Source organism: Megachile rotundata, chromosome 3, assembly GCF_050947335.1.
Source record: "Megachile rotundata isolate GNS110a chromosome 3, iyMegRotu1, whole genome shotgun sequence".
NCBI lineage: Eukaryota > Metazoa > Arthropoda > Insecta > Hymenoptera > Megachilidae > Megachile > Megachile rotundata.
This window is the reverse complement of record NC_134985.1, coordinates 7,990,530-8,015,103: the sequence shown is the minus strand read 5'-3', so window position 1 is coordinate 8,015,103 and position 24,574 is coordinate 7,990,530. Positions and strand designations below refer to the sequence as shown.

The window sequence follows — 24,574 nt, the reverse complement described above, 5'->3', positions numbered from 1 at the left end:
TGTTTCTCTTTGCAGGTCGAATGGTTCTGGAACGGAAAACCATTGCGAACCGGCTCTCGTTTCCGCACCTTCTGCGATTTCGGCTTCGTGATCCTCGAGATCTCGCCGATCTACCCTGAAGACTCCGGCGAATACAGCTGTAGAGCAACGAACGAGTACGGCGAGGCAGTAACCACCTGCACCATGAAGTGCACGGGCAAACGTAGCATAATCTTGGAATCCCAACTGCCGAAAGGAATGGAGAGCACCATCGACAAGATCGCTGAGCTTGAAGGTCTTGGAAACGAGCCAGGTCAAGTAACGCCGGACGACGACACAGGAAAACCACCGGAATTCGTTACCACCCCGTCAGATTTGACCCTAACCGAGAACGCCTTAGCGCACTTCGAGTGCAGACTGACTCCCATCAACGACTCCAGCATGCGAGTCGAATGGTTCCACAACGGAAAGCCTTTGCTCGCCGGTAGTAGAATCAAGACGATCCACGACTTTGGATTCGTCATACTTGAAGTAGCCAACTGTTACCAACGTGATTCTGGACTGTACACCTGCAAGGCAACGAATCGCCACGGTGAAGCTACAGTATCCTGCAAACTGCAGGTCCGTGGTCGTCAAGGTATCATCCTGGAACCGCAACTGCCAACCAACTTCAAGACCGGAACAGAGAGCATCCAGAAACTTGAGGAGGCTTTGTATAAGCGAGATGAGATACTCACCGAAGAGGAGACACCTAATCCTCCGAAATTCACCGTGGAACTGAAGGACATCGAAGTGGAAGAGGGAGCACCCAGTCACTTTGACTGCAGGGTCGAACCTGTGGGCGATCCGACGATGCGCATCGACTGGTACCATAATGGACGATCCTTTGCTACCGGGTCGAGAGTTCATCAAATCAATGACTTTGGATTCATATCGTTGGACATGTCGTACACTTATGCCAGGGACAGCGGCGAATACGTTTGCAGGGCTACGAACAAGTGGGGCTCTGCTACTACTAAAGCCACCATCACTTGCAAATGTAGGTATACAGGTTGATATTTGGGGACTTTCAAGGATTCTTTGCATTTACTTAAGTTAGGGGTTTTAATGGAGGTCTAGAGGGCTGGGTATATGGGAACATAGAGGTCTGGAATGTGTAGGTCTGCAGATATAGCAATTTGGGGATGTGGACATCCCTGTGTGGGGTCTAATATGCATTTGAGAATGCAATGATCTGGGAATGTGGATTTGGATGTAGATATGTAGGTGTAGATATGTAGGCATAGATATGTAGATGTAGATGTATTGAATATGTAGATATTAGGACCCACATGTGGATCTAAGGATGTGGAGTTTTAGGAATATATAAATGTGGAGATGTAGATCCACCTACTCATAGCATTCCTCCCTAACACTTCAACATTTTATTTCAACAACTAACAATTAATATTTATGACCTCTCTAGCCAAGAAAACGATAGACTTCGAATCTCAGCTACCATCCGGAATGAGCGGTGAGAAGCTAAAGGAACTGGAACGTGGTCCAGTAAGCGAGCCACCAGTCGAGGAACCACCACGACAACCACCAAGATTCATCACACACATACAATCAGCGACCGTGGACGAATCAGAACCAGTCAGGTTCGAGTGTCGCGTGGAACCCAAAGATGATCCAAATTTGCGTATCGAGTGGTACAGAAACGGAAAACTAATCCCTGCTGGGCACAGATATAGGACCACATACGACATGGGCTTTGTGTCCATGGATATACTGTACGTGTACCCTGAAGACTCGGGCGAGTACGTGTGCAAGGCCATCAATGACCTTGGAGAGGACACCACTAGGGCATCGGTGTCATGTAAAAGTAAGTCCTTCAGATGTGATCAAATATTTTTTAATTTAAAAATTATAAAAGACGTTAGGTCACAGCTGGCCCATACGGGGCCACCTTTGATAAGTGATCAAATATCTTATGATTCTTATGATTCTATCATATCTTATGACTCTATTATGATTCTTATGAATGATCTATTCAACAGAGTTGCCCAGCATCATCTTACAGAACCAAGTGCCAAAGGGTATGAAGAAATCCGAAGCCTTAATGCAGATGGAAGCCACAATCAAGAAGTACACCTCCGAAGTGCATCTAACCGAAGACGATCTCTACGACGCTGACAAGAAACAGCCACCTCGCTTCGTCACCCAGATCCAAGACCAACTGGAACTCGTCGAGATGAACAGCACGAAATTCGAGTGCCAACTGGCGCCTGTCGGTGATCCAAACATGAAGGTCGAGTGGTTTTTCAACGGCAAACCTCTGCCCCAGAAGAACCGATTCACGCCCATATACGATTTCGGCTACGTCGCGATGAACTTCGGCTGGGTGTACCCTGAAGACAGCGGAGAGTACCTTTGCAGAGCAACGAATCTTTATGGAATGGACGAAACTCGGGCGGTGATCAGAACTGCTGGCAAACCTGGAATTATTTATGAGTCGCAACTGCCTAAGGGCATGAAGAGTATTGAGAAGATCAGGGAAATGGAAGCTGCATGGCAAATGTGAGTGTACTGGAAATTGTCTGAGTTTTATATTGTGAGGAAATTGTGAGGTTAGATAAGTAGTGAGATTAGGTAGGTGACTTCATTCTTCAGTGTTGAATGAAGTTGACCTTGATGTTATTAGGTAGATTAGTTCAATGTCTACGTCTGTTAAATAGTCTGGTAAAGTACTTCATCTGTTAAAGTACTAGTTGATTGTTTGTGCTATTTGATTGTCTGTTGATTACAAACGATCGACATTGATCGAATTGTTATTGAATTAACAGAGTACCTGAGGAAGAAGGCGAAGAGGAGAAGGTGCGGGCACCTCCAACGTTCGTCAGCAAACCAGAGCCCGTCACCGTAGAGGAAGGTGACTGGTCCAGATTCTGCTGTCGCGTCACCGGCCATCCACGTCCTCGAGTTATGTGGATCATCAACGGCCACACCGTTGTTAACGTAAGTTCTCTTCATTTTCCTCGTCACTATCATTTTTCTCGTCAGTTCTCTATTGTTAACATAAGATTAAAAACACCTAAACAGTTTTTAACAGAAGTATTTAATTTTGCAGGGATCGCGTTATAAGCTAACCTACGACGGCATGTACCATCTGGATATCCCCAAGACGAGACAATACGATCACGGCAAGGTCGAAGTGATCGCTAGGAGCTCGGTTGGCGAAGCTCGCACTGAAACCACTTTGACAGTGAAACCAAGAAGCGACGATTATCGCGGAGTGCTGAAGAACTCACCAAGACGTAAGTCCACACTGAAACAGAGATCCCTTACACAAACGTATCGTTGCATTCTTTGCGTCTTGAAAATCCAAAAACTAGCTTCAAACATTTCTTGTGAAAGAAAGAAGATATTTGTTCGTTTATCTCTGCAGGTTGTAGTAGACTTTCGTTATATTGCCATTTTTATACTGTGTGAAGCTATTATTATTTTTGGGCCACTTGAGGTTATGTAGAGCGCCATATTCTCGTTGGAGTGGAAGCCATTTTGTTTTGATAAGTGAGAGGACATATACTTTGATGAATACTGGATTGATGATGGTGAATGACGAGTTATATGGTCACGCGTTATATTGCTATGAATTACAGTATGTTACAGAGTTACTCAGTACAGTGGGGCTATTTTGGCGGGTACCTTAATTAGTTCTCACTTTCCACCGCTAGATGGCTAAGCATTCTGGCGTCCACAAAATATATTTTCTTTTCTAATGTTTTTATAACATCTTGATGATATTTTTTTAACTCCATTGAGGTCGAAGAATATTTTACTCATCCCAAAATTGTATACAAATGACTAATTCTTAAGAAAAATACAATTTTCTATTTTAGTAAATCTTGAAATAGCCTCAGATAGCGCTAGGTACAGCATTTTCAAACAAATTCAATTAACATTGATTTTTTTTTAATTAATACACAACAACATGCAATAAGTTTCTTAAAGAAATAAGACTGATTGATTTTATTGTTTATAGTGTTCTTAAATACAACAGTAGTAAATTGTTATTTGCTGTCGTCTAAATTGTTATTAGCCTCTCAATTATTATTTATTATGACATTTCGTCAATTATTCTTTAATACTGCATTTCTTCAATTATAATTTGATGCATCTTTTTAATTCAGTCTACATTTCTATACATAATATATTTCTAAAATAATAAATTATCAACAGCTACAATTTCCCATTCGCACAATTTTCGGCCATATAACGAGAGTCTCACTAACAGAGAACAATGCACCCAAATAATTTCCCTAATTAAAAAGGAATGAAACAGTCTTTCGCAAAGAATGCACGATGTAACAAAGAACAAATCCGTCACGAAGAAAAGCGATGAATAATAAAGCGTAAGGTAAAACAACCGCAACACAGTACATAAGAATATCGATACGACACGTACATTCCATTCGAGCACAGAAAAAGAAATAACACTCGAAACCAATTCGAAACACCAAAAATACCCTCTTTCCCTATTACTATTACCCGATTCCCTTGAAAAAAAAATATTACGAGAAGGAATCGAAAGATCATCCTCGAGCACCTCGAGCAGCTTCTTCTTCTTCCTCCTCTTCGGGATTTCGGCAGGCATATTCGAGCAATGTCGCCTAAAGCAAAAGGTATCGGCTACTTCGTTTCGCAAACCGGCACTCAGGTATGGAATCAAGTTATCGAGAATGAAGCAACACGTTTCTTCGATTATGTTCATCATTGTTTTCTATTTTCTGTAATTAATTTTTTTGTTCGTATGTGATTGGACGCGCGAAGCAAAGTATTGCTTACAGAAACGATTTTTATTGTATTATATTTATTTTTTATTTATTGATTAAATTAGATAGGTGAGATTTTTCTGGTATATCGAATTTTTGTGTTAAATTAAATTGTTTAATTTAACACAAAATTTATAGTATTTTGTGGTACTATAATGGTACTAGGTTTATTTTGGTGCTCTTCAGGGTGTAGATTAGATACTCTTCAAAATTTAATACATAGTTTATGTTATAAATTAATATAAATTATTATACATAGTTGTTACAATTATTATATAGTAATTTATACTATACCCTAATTTACAAAAACAATGTATAATATAATTTAACAATGTCAAGATTTAAATTTAAAATAATTGTGCATTGGAGACAATTTTAATCTAATTAATTTTTATCAGAGACAATTTTATATTAATTTAGTTTTATCATGGACAATATTAATTTATTCAATTCACATCAGAAACAATTTTAATTTAATTAATTTTCATGACAGACAATTTTATATTAATTGATTTTCATCATAGACAATATTAATTTATTTAATTCACAACAGAAACAATTTTAATTTTATTAATTTTCATGATAGACAATTTTGATATATTTAATTTGCATTATAAATAATTTTAGTTTTATTAATTGACCTAAACTTGATCAATTACCTCTTGAAACAAATAATTTCTTTTTAATAGTATATTTTATACATTTTATACATTTTATACATTTTATACATTTTATACATATTTCAAAAAAAGAATTATAAAAATGATTTTATAAAAATTTTCATAATATTTCTAGCATTACACATTCCTTGAAAAAATGATAAAAATCGAAACAAAAATTAATAATTGTTTCTGTATAAATATTTTGTTTCGCACGTTCGATAATTTTCTGTTGCACTGGAGAAAACGGGTTTATTGCTCATCGATGTCCATTTTCTCATAGAGCATCTTCCCTTCTTCGAGTTCAACTGGATTTTATTTAATATATTATTTTATTTGATTGATCCCATATTGTATCATCCAGTCGAGCAGAGGTCCGTGTTTCTCAGAGTGCTTCCTATCACGATGTTAGTATCGACGTTAATTACTCCAATTTCTCGTCGCGTTATCATAGCAAAAATTTAAAAAAGTGTATAATGTTCCCTTATATCCGTTCCCTCTTTTGTGTCGTGTTTCGTACAAAGAAAATCAGTGTCCAAAATTTGTTAGTCAATATAGTGAATAATTGTTAAAATTAATTTATAAAATTAATTTAATTGTCAATTTGTAAGTTATTGCACTCTTTGCCCAATTTTGTCAAATTTTTTTATTTTATTCCCTGCTAAATTTTTGTCAAATTCATCTTTTTAGCTAACTAATAAATTTTGTAAAAATGATTCATACAATCTTTGGACAAATTTTATTAAATTAATTTAACTTTCTATTATATTTTCTGAAGTTAAATTTTGTTAAATTTCTGTAAAAAATTTTGACAAAATACTTGATTTAACTTTCTGTCAAATTTTATCAAATTTCTACCCAACTTTGACAAATTAAATTTATGTAAGTTTCTATCTAAATTTTATAAAAAGCACTGAATTTCTGTGTACACAATCACGAACTGTTTGAATTTAGAGAGTCTCCCAATTGATAAGAGTGAAATTGTTAATTAAAATCAATGTAAAAATCCAAGAAACGTATCCAATGGAATGCTAAAGAAAAGACCCACGAGATCGAGTGAACCACGTGCTCTAACCTCGATTGTCCGGATGTCCACCTGTGTCTCCGATAATCTGGTTTCCGGTCTGCTCCTCGCAAGATGGAGCCTATGTGTTGCATCGCCAATGAAGTACTGTGTCGTATTTCCCCGTGATTCTCGACGAATCTCTTTTCAGGGAAATTTAATGCTTTCTCGATACTGAGCTGATCATTTCATTAATATTCCACATTAAAACACCTAAGAAAATAGGTGTTATAAAATAGGATGATGAGATGAGTATAAAATTTGGGAATATTATACTGGGAATATTTACAGATGTTTATGTTTGGTTAATAGAAAATTTGATCAAGTTTTAAAATTCGAAATTTGAGAATTTGGAAATGTGAAAAGTTGGAAATTTTTGTGTTGAGAAATGTGGAAATTGGAGAATTTGAGGACTTGGGGATTTGAGAGTCTTTGAAGAATTGACAGTCTTCAAGTTTAAAATTTAGAATCTTTGTATCTTTGAAACTTTGAAACTTTGAAACTTTGAAACTTGAAAATATTGAAACTTTGAAATATTGAAATATTGAAATATTGAAATATTGAAATTTTCAAATATTGAAATATTGAAATATTGAAATATTGAAACTTTGAAATATTGAAACTTTGAAGTATTGAAACTTTGAAATATTGAAACTTGGAAATACTGAAACTTTGAAATATTGAAACTTTGAAATATTGAATCTTTGAATTTTTGAAACCTTGAAACTTTGAAACTTTAAAACTTTAAAACCTTGAAACATTAAATCTTCGAATATTTCGAACTTCAAAACCTCAAGACCTTAAAACCTCCAGAACGAAAAAATCGAATAACCTCAAAAAATTTCCAAGAGTAACCATTTCCAAAATCTGAATTTCCACTCTGAAAGGCTTCAACCTAAACGCAACGTAAAACAAAAATATTAAAATGGTCGTCACCATCGAGCAGCATTAAACATCCCCCTAAATTGAATGTTTTCGACGTTCGTCTGGCATGCATTGTCAAACATCAATAAAAAACGTGAAGAGATTAGTCTAACACGATTTTTCTGTAGCGTGGTATGATTACGGGCTGACACAATACCAAACGGAGCGACAGAATACAGAACTCGAGAAAGTTTTCGACGAGCGACATCACAACGTGTCTCAAGGGATCGAAATCGCTACGGAACATCTTGGACAGAAGGTGTTCAAGGAGCCTGAGACGGAGTGGCAGAAATCTGTGAAGAGCAAAAAGAACGAAGACTATTATAATAAATTGATGACTCTCGAAGAAGAACAGATCTTAAAGGAATCGAGATTAAGGGAATCTAGTCATCAATTTGCTATTCCTGGTGAGAAGGTTGTTGCACACTCTGTGGCGAAGGGGATGGCTCAGAAATATGAAGAAACTTTGTGAGTATTATTTTAAATATATTTTGTTATTAGAATTATTGTATTTAGGTTAGGTATTATTTTTAAATTTAGGATTTTATTATTTTTAAGACTTAGATTATTGTTATTTTTAAATTTGGGTTTTTATTATTTGTAAAACTTAGATTATTAGTATTTTTAAATTTAGGTTTTTGTTATTCTTAAAATCAGATTATTATTATTTTTAAATTTATGTTTTTGTTATTTTTAAACTAAGATTATTATTATTTTTAAATTTAGATTTTTGTTATTTTTAAACTGACAATGAGATTACTATGATTTTTAAATTCAGGTTTTTGTTATTTTTAAACTCAGATTATTATTAGTATTTTTAAATTCAGGTTTTTGTTATTTTTAAACTGGGAGTATTAGTATTTCTAAATTTAGGTTTTTCTTATTCTTAAACTTAGATTATTATTATTTTTAAATTTAGGTTTTTGCAAATTTTTAAACTTAGATTATTATTACTTTGAAATTTAGGTTCTTAATACATTTGTTGTGTAGTAATTTCTCATTTTAAATTTTAATTTGTCAAATTTTAATGTGACATTCTTAATGTATGAGATTTTTAATATATTACATTTCTTTATTTCACATTTTGAAGATTTTTAAGTTTAAGTCATTTTTAGGAATTATTAGCAAGTGTCATATTTTAAAAATTTTTAACAAGTGTGAGTTAAGAGGCTAAAAGATAGATATTAACAGATTCGTTTGATGCCCAGTATTAAATAAAACACCATAATAAAATATTAAATAGATCACATAAAATGCAATTCTTAACATAAACCAATTGCTTAATATTTACAGAGAGGACAAAGAAGATAAAAAGACCCAGGAAACAGTGACAAGACCCGTCCGAAAGCCCTTCACAACGGAAGTGGACATCGACGTCGAGCGCATGAAAACTTCCGGCAAGTATCCTCCAGAGCCCTCCGAGTCCACGGTCCACGGCCGGGAGGTGCACGTCGCCAAACAAAAACAGACCCAAAAAGAAGTGAAAGGTGACCTGGAGATCACCCGAAAGATAACCGCAACAGAAACCACCGAAGTGGAGCACAAAGCGAAGACACAAGAACGCGTGGTTCAAGGACCCGTAAAACCATCAAAACCCCCGGTGTTCACCAAGAAGATTCAACCCTGCAGAGCTTTCGAGCAAGAACAAGCTCGATTCGAGGTCGAGTTCGACGGTGATCCACTGCCGACTATCAAATGGTATCGCGAAGATTTTCCGATTCAGAACTCGCCGGATCTTCAGATCTACACATTCAGCACGAAGTCGGTGCTGATCGTTCGACAGGTGTTCATGGAGGACTCTGGTGTCTTTTCCGTGATCGCTGAAAATAGGGCTGGAAAAGCGAAATGCAGTGCTAATTTGGTGGTTGAGGAGCGGAGGAGACAACCGGGAAGAGGAGGTGTAGTTCCTCCTAGTTTCTTGTCGACTATTCAGAATACTTCGGTGAACACTGGTCAGCTGGCGAGATTCGATGCTAAGGTTACTGGGACTAAACCTTTGGACGTGTACTGGCTGAAGGTACTTTCAATTTTTTATGTTTATTATGTCTATTATTGTTATTTTAATTAATATATATTGTGGGGACAAATTAGATGTATCTTTATAAGTAGAAGATTAGGGGGATGTAGTATTAGTTGAATGTAGTACTAGTTGAGATGGAGTAATAGTTGGAATATTACTAGGAATGTAGTATTAGTTGAGATGGAACCTTGATGGAATAGTGGATCCCCTATCTAGCGGTGAAATTTTGAGGATGGATATGTGTCATGTATATGAGTAACATGTATGTGTATATGTGTCATGTATATCAGTAACATGTATATGCACATGTGTCATGCATAATGAGTAACATGTGTATGTACATGTGTCATGTGTATGTACATGTGTCATGTGTATGTACATGTGTCATGTATATGTACATGTGTTATATATATGAGTAACATGTATATGCACATGTGTCATGCATAATGAGTAACATGTGTATGTACATGTGTCATGTATATGAGTGACATGTATATGCACATATGTCATGCATAATGAGTAACATGTGTATGTACATGTGTCATGTATATGAGTGACATGTATATGCACATGTGTCGTGTATATGAGTAACATGTATATGCACATGTGTCATGTATATGAGTAACATGAATATGTACAAGTGTCATGTATATGAGTGACATGTATACATATGTATATATATGTATGTATGTATGTATGTGTATGTATATGTGCTAGGAGATGTGGAGATGTAGGTTAACTATGTAGAGACGTATTTACATTATATTCAAGGTATCTCAAGGCACCTCAAGGTGTTTGAATTACTAAATGCACATGATAGGTCTTTGAATACTATAGCTAACATGTATACATATATATGTATATGTATATAAGCGTATGTATATGTGCTAGGAGATGTGGATATGAAGGTTAATTATGTGGAGGTATATTTACATTATATTCAAGGTATCTCAAGGTACCTCAAGATCTCCGAATTATTAAATACATATGACATGTCTTTGAATATCCCTACATCTCTATAGATGACCTTATTGGTCATGATATTATAGCTTCTGAATACTATAGCTTCTATTATAGAATATCATAGCTCTCGAATACTATACTATACCTGGTTCTTATAATTTTCACAGAACGGCAAGAAGATCACAGCAGACATTCGTTACAAGACTCTCGAAGAGGACAACACTTACACCTTGTTGCTCCTGGAGACAGTGCCCGAAGACTCGGGCAAATATGAATGTGTCGCCATAAACAGTGCCGGAGAAGCCCGTTGCGATGCCGAATGTACGGTACGAGGACCTCAATCACCAGCTAAGTCGGCGAAACCGACGACACCTGGGGTTGAAAAGGCACCCACGGTGTTGGAACCCTTGAGGGATCAGACCATCAAGGAGGGAACCTCTGTCGCGTTCTCTTGTAGGATCACCGGGAAACCGGTTCCTACTGTGCAGTGGAAGAAAGGAGATAAGGTACGAGTTCTTCAAAATTAGGTGAATTCGGGCAAATTATAAAATTTATGTAGATTCATATGAATTATTAAATTCATGTAGATGCATATGAATGATTAAATTATAATATATGATGTGATAGGATGAATATTTTGGATTGATTTGTGAATTCAAGTTACAAATTGAAATTCTGGAGCAAACTAAGAAATATGAATATTTATTGGTAATGAAGTTTGATTCAATAGTGAATTGAAGAGGGAGTATGATACATTGTAGAAACTGAAATTATAATTGCACTTTTTGGAGCCAATATAATTGTTATAAATAAGGGAGTCTTTTGAAAAGAATTATATTATTGCACATTATTTACATTGCATTATTTTATTGTTTATGTGTGTTTATTTTATTTTATTTGAAGAAACTTGGTTTAAACTCATTTCGTTTCTTATAAACAAGAAGTTAGTCTTGTTTTGAATGTTCATAGGCAATTTCACAGTTGGACATTGACAATTTACAGACAATTTTTGATTTCATATAAACTTGAATCCTTGAGTCAAACATGTTAGAAATATTGACTTATATAAAAATGTATCTTATAAATGTATTTTATAAATGTATCTTATAAATTTTCAACTCACTGTCAAATTATCTTTTCACGAATAATTTCATTCGTTGACAAGTGTCTGCCTTTTATATTGTACATATTATGTATATATTTTTGGAATCAGGTGATCAAGCCATCGAAGTACTTCCAAATGTCAAAAGAGGGTGACTACTGTACCCTGAGGATCTCCGAAGCGTTCCCCGAAGACGAAGGCGTCTACAAATGCATTGCTAAAAATCCAGCAGGTGAAGTGACAACATCGGCGAACCTCAGAGTCCTCGGTAAAAATCAACCCTTTTTTAATTTTTTTTTTTTTTAATCAAATAATACAAGATTATATATGTATTAATTAATTCTGTTCAGCTCCTGACGCAGCTGATGTTCTACCAAAATTGACTCCCTTGAAGGATCAAATTGTGAGCGAAGGACAACCGGCTCAATTTAAGACGCAAGTTACTCCATCGAAGCCGAAGCCTACGATCCAGTGGTATCGCGAGGGCGCCTTGATCCCTCAATCACCTGATTTCCAGGTACATTCATTGATTTTATTATTAAATTTATAAAATTGATTTCTCTGTTATTGACTTTTTTTAGGTTATTACTTTATTATTTTACTTTATTATATTTTATTACTCTTTATTATTCTTTATTACTTGACCTACTCTTTATTACTCTTTGTTGCTTCAGCTACTTTTTATTACATTTTATTACTTTTTAACACTAAGGAGAAACTGAGGCAATGACTTAAATCTATGGAAGAATTTCACTTTGATAGAATGATTATATTATTCAGAAAATACCTGATACAGCTTAATATTTGATGTATTAAAATTATTATTTAAAAAATGACAAATAGCTTAATACCTGTTAAGTAAAGTAATGCAAGTTTATTTTTGAAATTTTAAGGTTACATTTTGAAATAATATTTAATTTTGTTCTTGTCTCAGCAACTCAGTTTTTGGAGAGTAAAGGGGTATTCACTTTTGCAATATTCCAACGAGTGAAATGAATGAACTTGACTATGAATTACCTTTTTTAAACCAATCAACTAAATCAATAAAAGCATTATACAAAAGCATCACAATAAAAAGAAATTACATCAGTCTATATAACCATTAAATGTTTTATATAAAAATTCGACAAAAGTTAGAATAGTTGACTTCAGAATAGTAGATTTCAGTATCCATCCTCTAATAGAATCAAATTAAATTAGCAATTCTTAATAAATTCAATTTAACTAAACTTTTCATAAATTCAATTTGACTAAATTTTTAATAAATTCAACTTGACTAAACTTTTAATAAATTCAATTTGACTAAATTTTTAATAAATTCAACTTGACTAAACTTTTAATAAATTCAACTTGACTAAACTTTTAATAAATTCAATTTGACTAAATTTTTAATAAACTCAATTTGACTAAACTTTTAATAAATTCAACTTGACTAAACTTTTAATAAATTCAATTTGACTCAATTTTTAATTAGTTCAATTTGACTGGATTTTTCATAAATTCAATTTGACTCAACTTTTAATAAATTCAATGCGACTAAATTTTTAATAAATTCAATTCGACTAAATTTCTATAAAATTCAGTTTGACTAAATTTTCAACAAATTTGACAAATTTTATTTTTTAATAAATTCTCAACGTAATCCACTCTCTCAATAAGACATACATTCAATATCAAAGGTACATACCCCTTAACAACACATTTTTATAATATCAATTAATCAACCTGTTCATAAAATATCGAACAAAAAGTCATATTTTGTATCATAGATGATTCACGAAGGCAATAACGCGGTGCTCTTGATCGCGACCACTTACGAAGAGGACACTGGCACCTTCACCTGCCGAGCTACCACATCAGCCGGCACAGTAGAAACCTCTGCCAAACTCATCGTCAAAAGTAAGAACTGAATCTAAAAGATACAAATTCAATTGCTAACACGAGACGCGATTGAATCGATGGGATATACCTCTATTACGTGACGGGGTAACGCATCCTTAAGACAATTTATATTACAACAACCACCCTGATAAATTCTCAAATTATGAGAATTAAATCTTCTCACATTTTTAAATCGTACAGAAAATGAGAAGAAACTTCTTGAGAAACTCAATAAGACAAATGTTGTCTTGGTGAAGAAAAAATCATCATGTATGAACAACCCTTAACGTTCAACCCTTGATAATCGTTCATGGAAACATGAATTGTGGATGTACAAGGTCTTTGATACTTATCTAGTGTAATTATATCGATGGGGTTGAAATTTTGTTTAGAGAAGTGTTTGTATTAACCGTGCTAGTAATAATGATTAGATATTTAATGAATTAGTTTTTGTTGATAGAATTTTGAAAATCAAATAATGTATGCTTAAGTTCTTTATATGAAAAAAAAATTGTGTGAGACAAATATGGCACTCATGAGACTAAAATGTCATCTTAGACACTGCACCCCCTTTTTGTATTAAACAAAATTTTTTTTTAAATCACTGAACGAAATACATAATAAGTATATTTATATTATTACCTAAATAATTATTTAGCATATATGAAATAATATACACATACAATTATGAATTATACATGGACATATATAATTATTTATATTCATCGATAGGGGTGAAAAAGTGTTAAAAGAATATGTGATATAAAAATATGTTAATGACTATACTAGCACCGGTTGATGAACACAATATATTTTTATACTAAAACAGGGTGAAATAACAATAAAACACAAAAGAATCTCAAATTAATAAGAAATTGTCTGAAAAAGATGCGATGCCTTGTCAAAAGCGAATCCATCGAGGACTCCCATGCGTATTTCTATTTTTCTCCGCTTTTTTGTTGTTTTCCCTTTAAAAGAAAAAAGAAAAAAAAGATATCCTAACCCATCACACGAATCCCTAGCCCCCAGACACCCTTTTAATAAAAAGAAAGAATCAAAAGCGAGCTCGGGGAGTTTGTACTAACTCGTCGTGTTTTCAAAGTAGACGAGCGAGTGAAACGAGGAACATAAAATCCTTAATTCATCTGTATTTTGAGGACAAAAAAAGTAAAATGGTAAGAAATTCAGACGAGAACGAAGGTGGTGCTGAAAAGTGTATAATTTTCTGGTATTATTTGAAATTTGAGCTTAAAGACGATCGTTGATGTAATTTTTCCATCAGGTGCATTTATGAGCGAGACGCGTCTACGAACGTCTTTTGGCGGCAAATTTGTTTTAATTGAAACAGTGATGGGCTGTGGTGTTCATGAAGGCATTTGTGCGGGCGTAGAAGCTGTACACTCGTTGACATCGATATAGAATAGCTTTAGTGGCGCTGTGATATAGTAACTGTTCGCTAAATTCTTACGCTTGGGGCTCTGAAATATGGGGTTTTTATTAAGAGGACGTTTGTGGAACAAAATCGTTTCGAATTAAAGTTGTGGGGAAATGTTTCAATTCGAAATATAATTTCAAAGCTGTCAGATTTAAATGCGCCAATTCCGAACGTCGTGAATTAAAGCGCGCCAATTTCGAACGTTGCGAATCAAAACGCGCCAATTTCAAATGTCTTGAATTAAAATACGTCAATTTCGTATACATTAAATTAAAATGCGACGAATTGGAATTTGTAGACTTGAAATATATGGAAGTGAGACTTGTAAAACTAAAACGTGTCGAGTTTGAGTGCGTGAGATTGAAACGCGCGAATTTCAAACGTTGCAACTTCGAGCGCGCCTATTTCAAACGTTACAGCTTCGAACGCGCCAATTTCAAATGCGTTGAAATTGACACGTGTGGATTTGGAACATATCGAATTGAAACGCATCGAATTGGAACATATCGAACTAAATCGTAGAAAATTAAAACTTGTGGAACCACAATGCGTCGAACTGAAGGGCGCCAATTTCAAACGCGTCGAATTGAAATATTTCAAATATAAATGCGCCAATTTCAAACGCCCCAGGCTCAAGCGCGCCAATTTCAAATGCGTTGAGATCGAAACGTACTAAATTAGAACAAATCGAAATAAAACGTGTCAAACGAGTGAAACTATGTCACAAAATTTGAAATTAAAACGGATTGATTTTCCAATTGCGTACATTTTGCCGGCCAGTGCCCGTGAGCTTTTTAATAAGCCCTTAACCCGCCCATCACTGTATCTCTCAATAAAAATCGAAGGAAAAGGACAATTCCGAGATGGTGCTTCGATAGAGAAATCAAAAACGAAAAGTTCCAGTTCTCTGTTTCCGTGTTGTATATAAGAAGCTCGATTTTGAGGTTAGGAATGCTCACACGAAGATTTTCGGTCCGGAATAATTTAATGAGAGACTCGTTTACTCGTTCGATTTAGTATCGATGTTCAATATTAAAAGAAATATATATATCATAAAATATATATATATAATATATATACATACATGTAAGTGTATACGTTACCTGTACACGTCAGAAAGGATTTCTCATTTAGTCATAACGACGTGAAGTTTTATTAGTTACACCCACACATGCATTACACAGTAAGTGATTTTCTTCCCCCTTTAACATTCTACTAATCTATTATTTATTATTGTACAATGCAAAAACCAATAAATACGAATGTTTTAAGTACGTACAAGCCTCGTTTGTTGCCGATTCGATGATCTATGCGTTATGAAACTGAGTTTCAGGGATTAATTTGAAATTGATGAGAAATTAATTGGATGGAGTAGCATTTATGTTGAAAATAATGGACTGAGCGATTAGTTTATCTTTGGCATCTCGAAATTCATGATGATTTATAATAATTTATTATATATAATGAATAATTGTAATGTAGCTACAATGATTAATTTTACAATGATTAGTATATGACTATAATATTTTATAATATTCACAAAACTGTATACATATTTGTTTATTATTGAAGTGATTACTATTTTGAATGAATAATTTTTTTATCTGGAAATTTAGGGTGGGTAAAATCATACACAGAACAATTTATTTTTTAAACGTAATTAAAAGCATACAATATAAACAAAAATAACTTAAATAAAATTAATAAAAATTTATTCAATATTTTCATATTTTGTAGTGAATATTTAAAGTTTAAATTAACATATTTTGTTATATAAAATTTCTATAACAAATTTGAATAAAACTTCCTCAACAAAATTTTCTTAGACATTAAATAAAAATTATGAATATTTTAACCGGTTCCGTTATCAAAACGAACATAACCTAAATGCAAAAATAACCGAAGAATGCAAATCTGGAGCGTCTGAGTATTTCAATAGACACATAAATTTTACTAGAAATATCCGGTAATTAACTCAAGATTTGAATAATAATTTGAATAAATAATTGCAGACATATGCATAAGAACATCCGTTAATTAAGTCCAGGAATCACCCAGTCACGATACATTTCGCACGCCATGAAAATTAACGGACTATAAAATTTATTTATATATCCATGCATATTCCACAAAATTTCATGCAAACTATCAAAATATTAAGACAAGCAAAATTTACAAATAAAATTTAATAATTAATGATAGACTGATAAGGGTTGAAAAATTATAACAATCAAGATTTGAAATCAATATAAAAAATAATATATAAATCATGATGTAAATAGAAGACAGTATTTAATAGAACCTTGATGATGAATTTATTAATAAAAATTAATACCCAATAAATTTTTCACACGGGTTAAAATTTCATGTCAGAATAAATTCTAAATATTTCATGCAAGGTATAAAAATATTAACACACGTAAAATTTACAAATAAAATTTAATAATTAACGATAGAGTAATAGGGGTTAAAAAATTATAATAATCAAAATTTCATGTGAGAATAAATTTTAAATATTTCATACAAATTATAAAAATATTAAGATCCCTTAAAAATATATATCAAGCACGAAATGCACGGTCTACCAAAAATCGAGAAATAGTTAAAAAATAAGTTCAAGATGAAAGTGCTCGAATTCACCCTGCGAACGTTCATCTAACAGAACGAATATAGACCGCGAATGTAAATGTGCATTCGCAAGCGTAATTGCCAGCACGTTTTCGACGCCATAAATTCGTCTACGTTTTGCTTGCGAAACGAACGAACGAACGCCGGAACGCTGGGGTCGTGATTCACGGTTGGTTACTCGTTCAACGAATCACCAGCTCGAAAATAATGCAAAACGCGGCTCAGAAATAGTAAAATCCCGAGAAAAATCTTTGCTAGTTATAACTATTCCCTTATGCACCGTCCACAGTGCCAACATTTTATCTAATCTGACATGTTCTTTGACAATCTTTAAAAAGCGCCAAATCTTAAAACGCAAATAGAATATTTCGTTGGGAAATTATTATATATTCTATTCTGGGATTTAATCGACTATATTTATACAAATTTAGAGATTATTAGAGTGCATTAGTAGTTACATAGAATTTTGCTAAAATTAATTTGCAAGGCTTGTTGCAAGAAATGGGGTGGAAAATTGCAGAGAGAAATTTCGTTGATTAGAGGTTTTAGTTCTAATCACATTGATTAGAGGTTCGGAATTTTTTGTGGAATATGCAAATTTTTTTATTGTTATTGAGATTTTTTGACAATAGAATTTTTAGCAAAGTCAAAATTATTATTTTGTGTTGTAATTTTTCATGAATTTTTTTTATAAATGAAGGGTTGCATGAGTACTGAGTAAAGCATATAATTTTCTGTCAGTGACTATTATTAAAATATATAACTTTTCTAGTGTAACATCCCTTGAGAATGTAAATTATTTTCCTCAACAATTCCTCAGCAATAATTTTTTACAAGATCCATTGTGCAAGATCTATGATATTTCTTACAACACAAAAGTTACCTAACTATTCTCTTCTTAAGTCACTGGAATTATTTTCTTTAAAAATTGCAAAAATTATTATATTACTTCAGAGCTACATTATGCAAGATCTCTAGTATTTCTTATATCATAGAAGTTACCTAACTCTGTTTAAAATACTGGAATTATTTTCTTTAAAAATTTTAGAAACTGTAACTTCTACATACTAACTGTAAATTATGTTAGATCCATTTCTTACAACTTAACAATTATGTATTTTCTCTTTAAAAATAGTGGAATTGTTTTGTTTAAAAATTGCGAAAGTAACACCACTTCTAAATTATGCAAGATTTCCAACATTTCTTACAAAACAAAAACTACTTTACTGTTCTCTCTATAAAATAGTAGAATTTTCTCTAAAAATTACAGAAACTCACCCCTCTCCTAAATTATGTAAAATTCGCAATATTTCTCACAACACAAAAATGACCTAACTCTCCTCTGTCTATAATAGTAGAATTTTCTCTAAAATTTGCAAAATCTCACACCTCTCCTAAATTACATAAAATTCCCAATCATTCTCACAACACAAAAATGACCTATCTCTCCTCTGTCTATAATAGTAGAATTTTCTTTAAAATTTGCAAAATCTCACACCTCTCCCAAATTACATAAAATTCCCAATATTTCTCACACTACAAAAATTACCCTATTCTTTCCGTAAAATAAAATTTCCTCTAAAAATTACAGAAGCACTAATTACCCAATTATGAAAGATGCAATACCTCTCATCATTTCTCCCTAAAATACTAAAATTTCAAAAATATTTGAAAGTATCCAAAAGTATCCAAGTAGCCAGGTATCAAAAATTACAGAAACTCTAGTTTCCTAATAATGGAAGATCCTTACTTCTCCCATTTCTCCTTAAAATACCAAAATTTCCAAAATACTTGAAAGAATGCAAAAGTGTCCAAGTAGCCAAATATCCAAAAATATCCAAAAGTATTCAAAAGTATCCTAGTATCCAAAATCGATTTCAACCCCTACCACACAACCCAAAACTCTCAAGTTTCTCAGAATAATTCAGTCAGTTCCATCTAGTGTTGATGATGTTCCTATGCATATGCCAAGCGTGTTATCGTCATTTACGATGCACGCTTCTGTTTCCAAGTATCACCTTTCTCCCCAGTAACTGGTTTAACGAGCGTGAAGAGGTAAACGTATTTTCCTCCATCGCTTCTGGTAGTTCGTTTCAAAACGAGGAACGAAACTCAGTGCCGTGTGCACACTCGGCTAGGCCCTCTTCTTAGGCTATTTTTGACCACGTGACGTGTATTACATTACCCGGCTATATTTGGTCGGCGACGTTTCAGAACTCAACGAACACTCGGTAAATTCACGTGGGGTCTCTCTTGTTCGCCTCTCGTGGACTTTCACGTTTTATTTCGTTCGCCAGGCATAAATACGAGACCCTGTGTGAACACGTTTATGCTTTTCAGCTTGTAACATTCGACCGTTTCGACGAAGTGAAATATTTTCTTGGAATAACCGTTTCATGTTGGGATCGTTGCCGAACACGAAAATTGATATTCCGCCATTTTATTGGTCTTTCGTTATTGACGCTGGCTTTAGGTTACTTTGTTGTTGTTGGGAATTTTAGTGGGGATGTTACACTAGATGTTATTTAATATTTTTATGCAAATTTTGGGTTAATGAAATTTAATATTTTTATGCAAATTTTTGTATTAATGAAATTTTATTATTTCTATGCAAATTTTAGGTTAATGAAATTGAATATTTCTATGCAAGTTTTTGTGCTAATAAAATTTAATATTTCTATGCAAATTTTTATGTTAGTAAAATTTAGTATTTCTATGCAAATTTTTGTACTAGTAAAATTTAGTATTTCTGTACAAATTTTTGTATTAATAAAATTTAATATTTTTATGCAAATTTTTGTAGTAGTAAAATTTAATACTTCTATGCAAATTTTCATGTTAATAAAATTTAATATTTTTGTGCAAATTTTTGTTTCAATAAAATTTAGTATTTCTCTGCAAATTTTTGTATTAATAAAATTTAGTCACTGATAGCATATTTATGTAACTAGACACTTTTATAGAAAGACTTATATTAGATGATTATTAAATTACTGCTCACATGGAAATTATAATATAAATAGAATTTAATAATTCATGATAGTTTGATGATACAATTATTATATTTTTGTAGATAGTTTTATGACAAGACAGTTGTACTACATGACAAAAATTAATACTCATATGACAAACACAATAAAAATAGAATTTAATAATTGATGATAGTCGATGATACAATTGTTATGTATCTACAGATATTTTTATAACAAGACAGTTGTATTACATGACAGAAATGAATACTCGCATGAGAAATATGATATAAATAGAATTTAATAACTGATGATAGTTTGATGATAAAATTATTATGTAACTATAAGAACCTTCATAAAAAAAAAATTGTTACATCAACTGAAGGTTAATATTAATACTAAAATGAGGACCTAAATAAAATTTAGTAATTAATTATAGATTTACAGGGGTTAAAAATATTATTATAATCAAGATTAACAATTAATATCAAATGGCACATCAAAAATTAATATCACTCATGAAGGTTAATATTAACACAAAAATGATGAGATAAATAAAATTTAGTAATCAATGATTATAGGGATTAAAAAATTATTATAATTAAAATTAAAAATTAATATGAGAAATAATATATAAATCATAATCTAAATAGAACACGGTATTTAATAATAACTTGATAAAATTATCATCCAATAAATTTTTCACGTGCATTAAAATTTTCATCTAAGAATAAATTTCAAATATTTCTAAATTTTCAAATTTTTAAAGTTTTTAAAATTTACTAAAATTTTATATGTAATAGTGTGTTTACAAAATCGATAACTACAAGTTGAATAAAATAAAATAAAATTAATTTGTCCATAACAAAATAAGAAGAGTAAGATTACAAGAGTCACGTTGCACACATAGTCATCGAAATGTGAAATAAAATTATTCAACTGATTTCTTCAGGGTGCACAGAGCATGAATTCCACTTCGGTCATAGAAAGTAGAACAAACACGTAGCTCCCACAATTATCACCGTAACAAAGAACAAAAGAACAAAGGGTTCTCGCGTTTCGTTGCACTGTGCTGGATGCTCCACGTATGGAACGACTCTGTATTCTTCGACATGTTTCTTCTTCAACGAGATCATCAAACTGTTACGTTCTACCGTGTACCGTTAACCCTTTGAGACATCTGCTCCTCCGAGAATCTTGACAGAAAAGTAAATTCTAACGTTTTGTTAGTCACGAGACAGAGATTTTTATTCTCACGTTTCTTTTTATAGAGTTACGTAAATATAGATGCTTGATATTTATATTGAACACTTCTGTTATGAAATATTGCTATAGCGGTCGCTTGCAGAACTATTTTTGGGACACATTCCTCACGTAATCGGTTTGCTATTAAATTCCATTGTTATGAATTTTTATTTTTTTCTTCTTTAAATTTTAGTGGAGTCTTTGTATATTTTGGTATTTCTCAAAGCTTTTATTATTTATAATTTTTTATTTTTTAGCGAATTCACTGAATTAGTAGAATTTTAAGTAGAAATTAAGGAATGGAGATGTAGACAGTTTTGCAATATTTTTATTAAAATATACACAAAGTAATTTGATCACGGATTAAATTTTGGTGCAATATCTCAAATTAAATTACAAATGTCTGGAAATTGTCTGTAACAGATTGGATGATTTGTATCTCATTGTACAATGGTATTCAAGAGTAACACTGTTTGGCAAACTATACCGTAACGAAAGAGTTAGGAATCTTTGGCAATGAATATTGATAGTAGTTAACCTAACTACCTAAGGTCTATATGTCCTGATTAAAATTTGCTGATTATATATTTTCACAGTTTTTGATTTAAGTTTCTTCAAATATAGTTAACTACCAGTAAGCTTAAAAAATAATTTAATATCAGAAAGAAATATATACATTATTTTTACTGTGGTTATTGTATATTATAATTTGTAATTGATTATTTTATTATGAGCTACAATGTTAATAACAAACTTGCATAGTCATTTTCACCAAAATTTAAACTGTATGCTGGTGCACCATAAGTGTTATTTTGTGGAGTGTTTATATCATGGTGTATCAACCTTATGGTCGGCCATTTTGAATGAGGTTATGTCGAGACTGAGTAGCCATTTTGATGTAACTATAGAAATTGGGAAAATGATTAAAAATGTTAGAATCATAGAAGTTATGAAATCTGTTAAAATTATGAGAACCAGAAAAATGAGGAAAATTAGAAAAACTAGGAAAATTTGGAAAATTAGGAAAACTAGAAAAATTGTACAAAATCTATGAAAACTATGAAGAGTATAAAAATTATAAAAAATGTCAAAACTATAAAAACAGTAGAAACTATCGAACCTATTAAATCTGGCAAACTATAAAAACAGTCAAAATTATAAAAATTGTAAAAACTATAAAATCAATAAAAACTATAAAAATTGTCAAAACTACAAAACCCATGAAACCTATAAAACCTACCAAACTAGCAAAACTATAAAAACTATAAAAACTATAAAAACCAACAAAACTATCAAGCTTATCAAGCTATTAAAAATGATAAAAACCATCTTAAACTCTAACCTACAAAATTCCCCAAACACAAAACGTCCCCACATTACTCTACAGAATCTATATTGGCAACAGTGTCGTTCACAACCCCATATAACTGTTAGCGGTGTGGTAATCACACCTGAATAATTGCGTGCTCCAAAATGGCGAATATTGTAACGAATCTAAGAATGAGTCTAACGAAAATTTTAATTAGATTCTGGCAGAATACAATGTCTTCGTAATCCGAGGAGAAAGGGTGCACAAGAAACACCTGGCACGTAAACGTCACCCATAAATAAGACACGTTAGATTCGGCCTCTCTGGGCAGGAACCAAGAAGATTCATCAGTGTTCCGTGCGCGGATTTATTTCAAGCGTGCGATCCGAAAGCAGGATCGCAGCTATTAAGTCGCTTTAAACGGGCAGATGATTAGGGACGTTGCTAAAGACTAATTTATACATTGGTTTTTACGGGGATAATCCCTTGGCTCGATTTATTACACGAACGTGGATCTTTATAGACTCTATCCTTTTACCGCCATCTTTGCCTAGAAACTTTACACTTTAGGTTATGTTAAGTTCTTTGTGGGGCTTTGTTTGCAATTAGGTCTTTTTTATTTTTGACATTGTTTTGTATTTTTTCTACTTGCTGAATTTTTTTAATTATTTATATATTTTTGGTCAAGTTTGAAGTCTGCGTTCACATGTGAAGTCTTTGTCTTTATGTTATCTCATGTGTGAAGTCATTATCTTCATGCCTATTTCACATGTGAAGTCATTGTCTTTATGCTATCTCATATGTGAAGTCATTGTCTTTATACTATCTCACATGTGAAGTCTTTGTCTTTATGCTATCTCATATGTGAAGTCTTCGTGTTTACTTCATATGTGAAATATAATAATGTGTTTAGTTAATATGTAGCTATAAATGTATCGTAATGATGGGTATAAGCGTACATAGTACATCATTGGTAGTTTCATACAGTACAAATATAAAATTAGTACATTATTAATTACAACTTATACAATTACTACTGAAACATTTAATAGACTATTAATACATGAATTGTCGAAAATAAAATTATAAAATAAGTACATACTTCTACAAGATAAAAGGCATAGACCGAAACTCTTATTATTGTATTTAGAAAAGTAGACAAACTTTCATCTAGACATGAATTCGAGATGCCGAAATAAATGATGTATCTTAAAACTACATACAATAAATAAGTAAATACAGGGACCATCCTGAAAGTAATGCACAAGTATGAATTAAAAAGAATTTATTTATAACAATCTCAAAACGTTTATTCAACAAAGAAAATTATTAACATTGTTTTCTAACAAAAATTATTTATTAAAAACTAGTTTAAATAGATGGTAAATAGGGCTAGTTTAAACTATGCATTTTTTCATATATCAAAGTAGTATTCCTTTTTTCAAATTCGTAATTAAATTTTACTAACATGAAACTCTTATATTCTGGAGAATTCTGGAGATACAGACTATTTTATAAGAAGTAAAATTATAGTGAACATATAGAACGAGTTAAAATAACAATTCACCTCATATGGGTACCTT

The 24,574-nt window shown here is 32.4% G+C and overlaps 1 protein-coding gene across 17 annotated transcripts in view; it reads left to right on the top strand.

The window, feature by feature from the left end:
* sls (sallimus) overlaps positions 1-24,574 on the top strand; it is a 171,363-nt gene that overhangs the window by 61,880 nt on the left and 84,909 nt on the right. For 15 of the 17 annotated variants that reach the window (XM_076529444.1, XM_076529439.1, XM_076529452.1 and 12 more), the window contains exons 30-40: positions 16-1,018; positions 1,445-1,843; positions 2,019-2,538; positions 2,805-2,976; positions 3,089-3,275; positions 7,568-7,907; positions 8,733-9,456; positions 10,590-10,928; positions 11,636-11,792; positions 11,875-12,041; positions 13,294-13,423. In XM_076529444.1, the coding sequence (XP_076385559.1) occupies positions 16-1,018; positions 1,445-1,843; positions 2,019-2,538; positions 2,805-2,976; positions 3,089-3,275; positions 7,568-7,907; positions 8,733-9,456; positions 10,590-10,928; positions 11,636-11,792; positions 11,875-12,041; positions 13,294-13,423 (4,138 nt within the window). Of the gene's footprint in view, positions 1-15; positions 1,019-1,444; positions 1,844-2,018; positions 2,539-2,804; positions 2,977-3,088; positions 3,276-6,257; positions 6,621-7,567; positions 7,908-8,732; positions 9,457-10,589; positions 10,929-11,635; positions 11,793-11,874; positions 12,042-13,293; positions 13,424-24,574 lie in introns of those variants that run through there. The other 2 variants (XM_076529449.1, XM_076529445.1) reach the window with 2 other exon arrangements.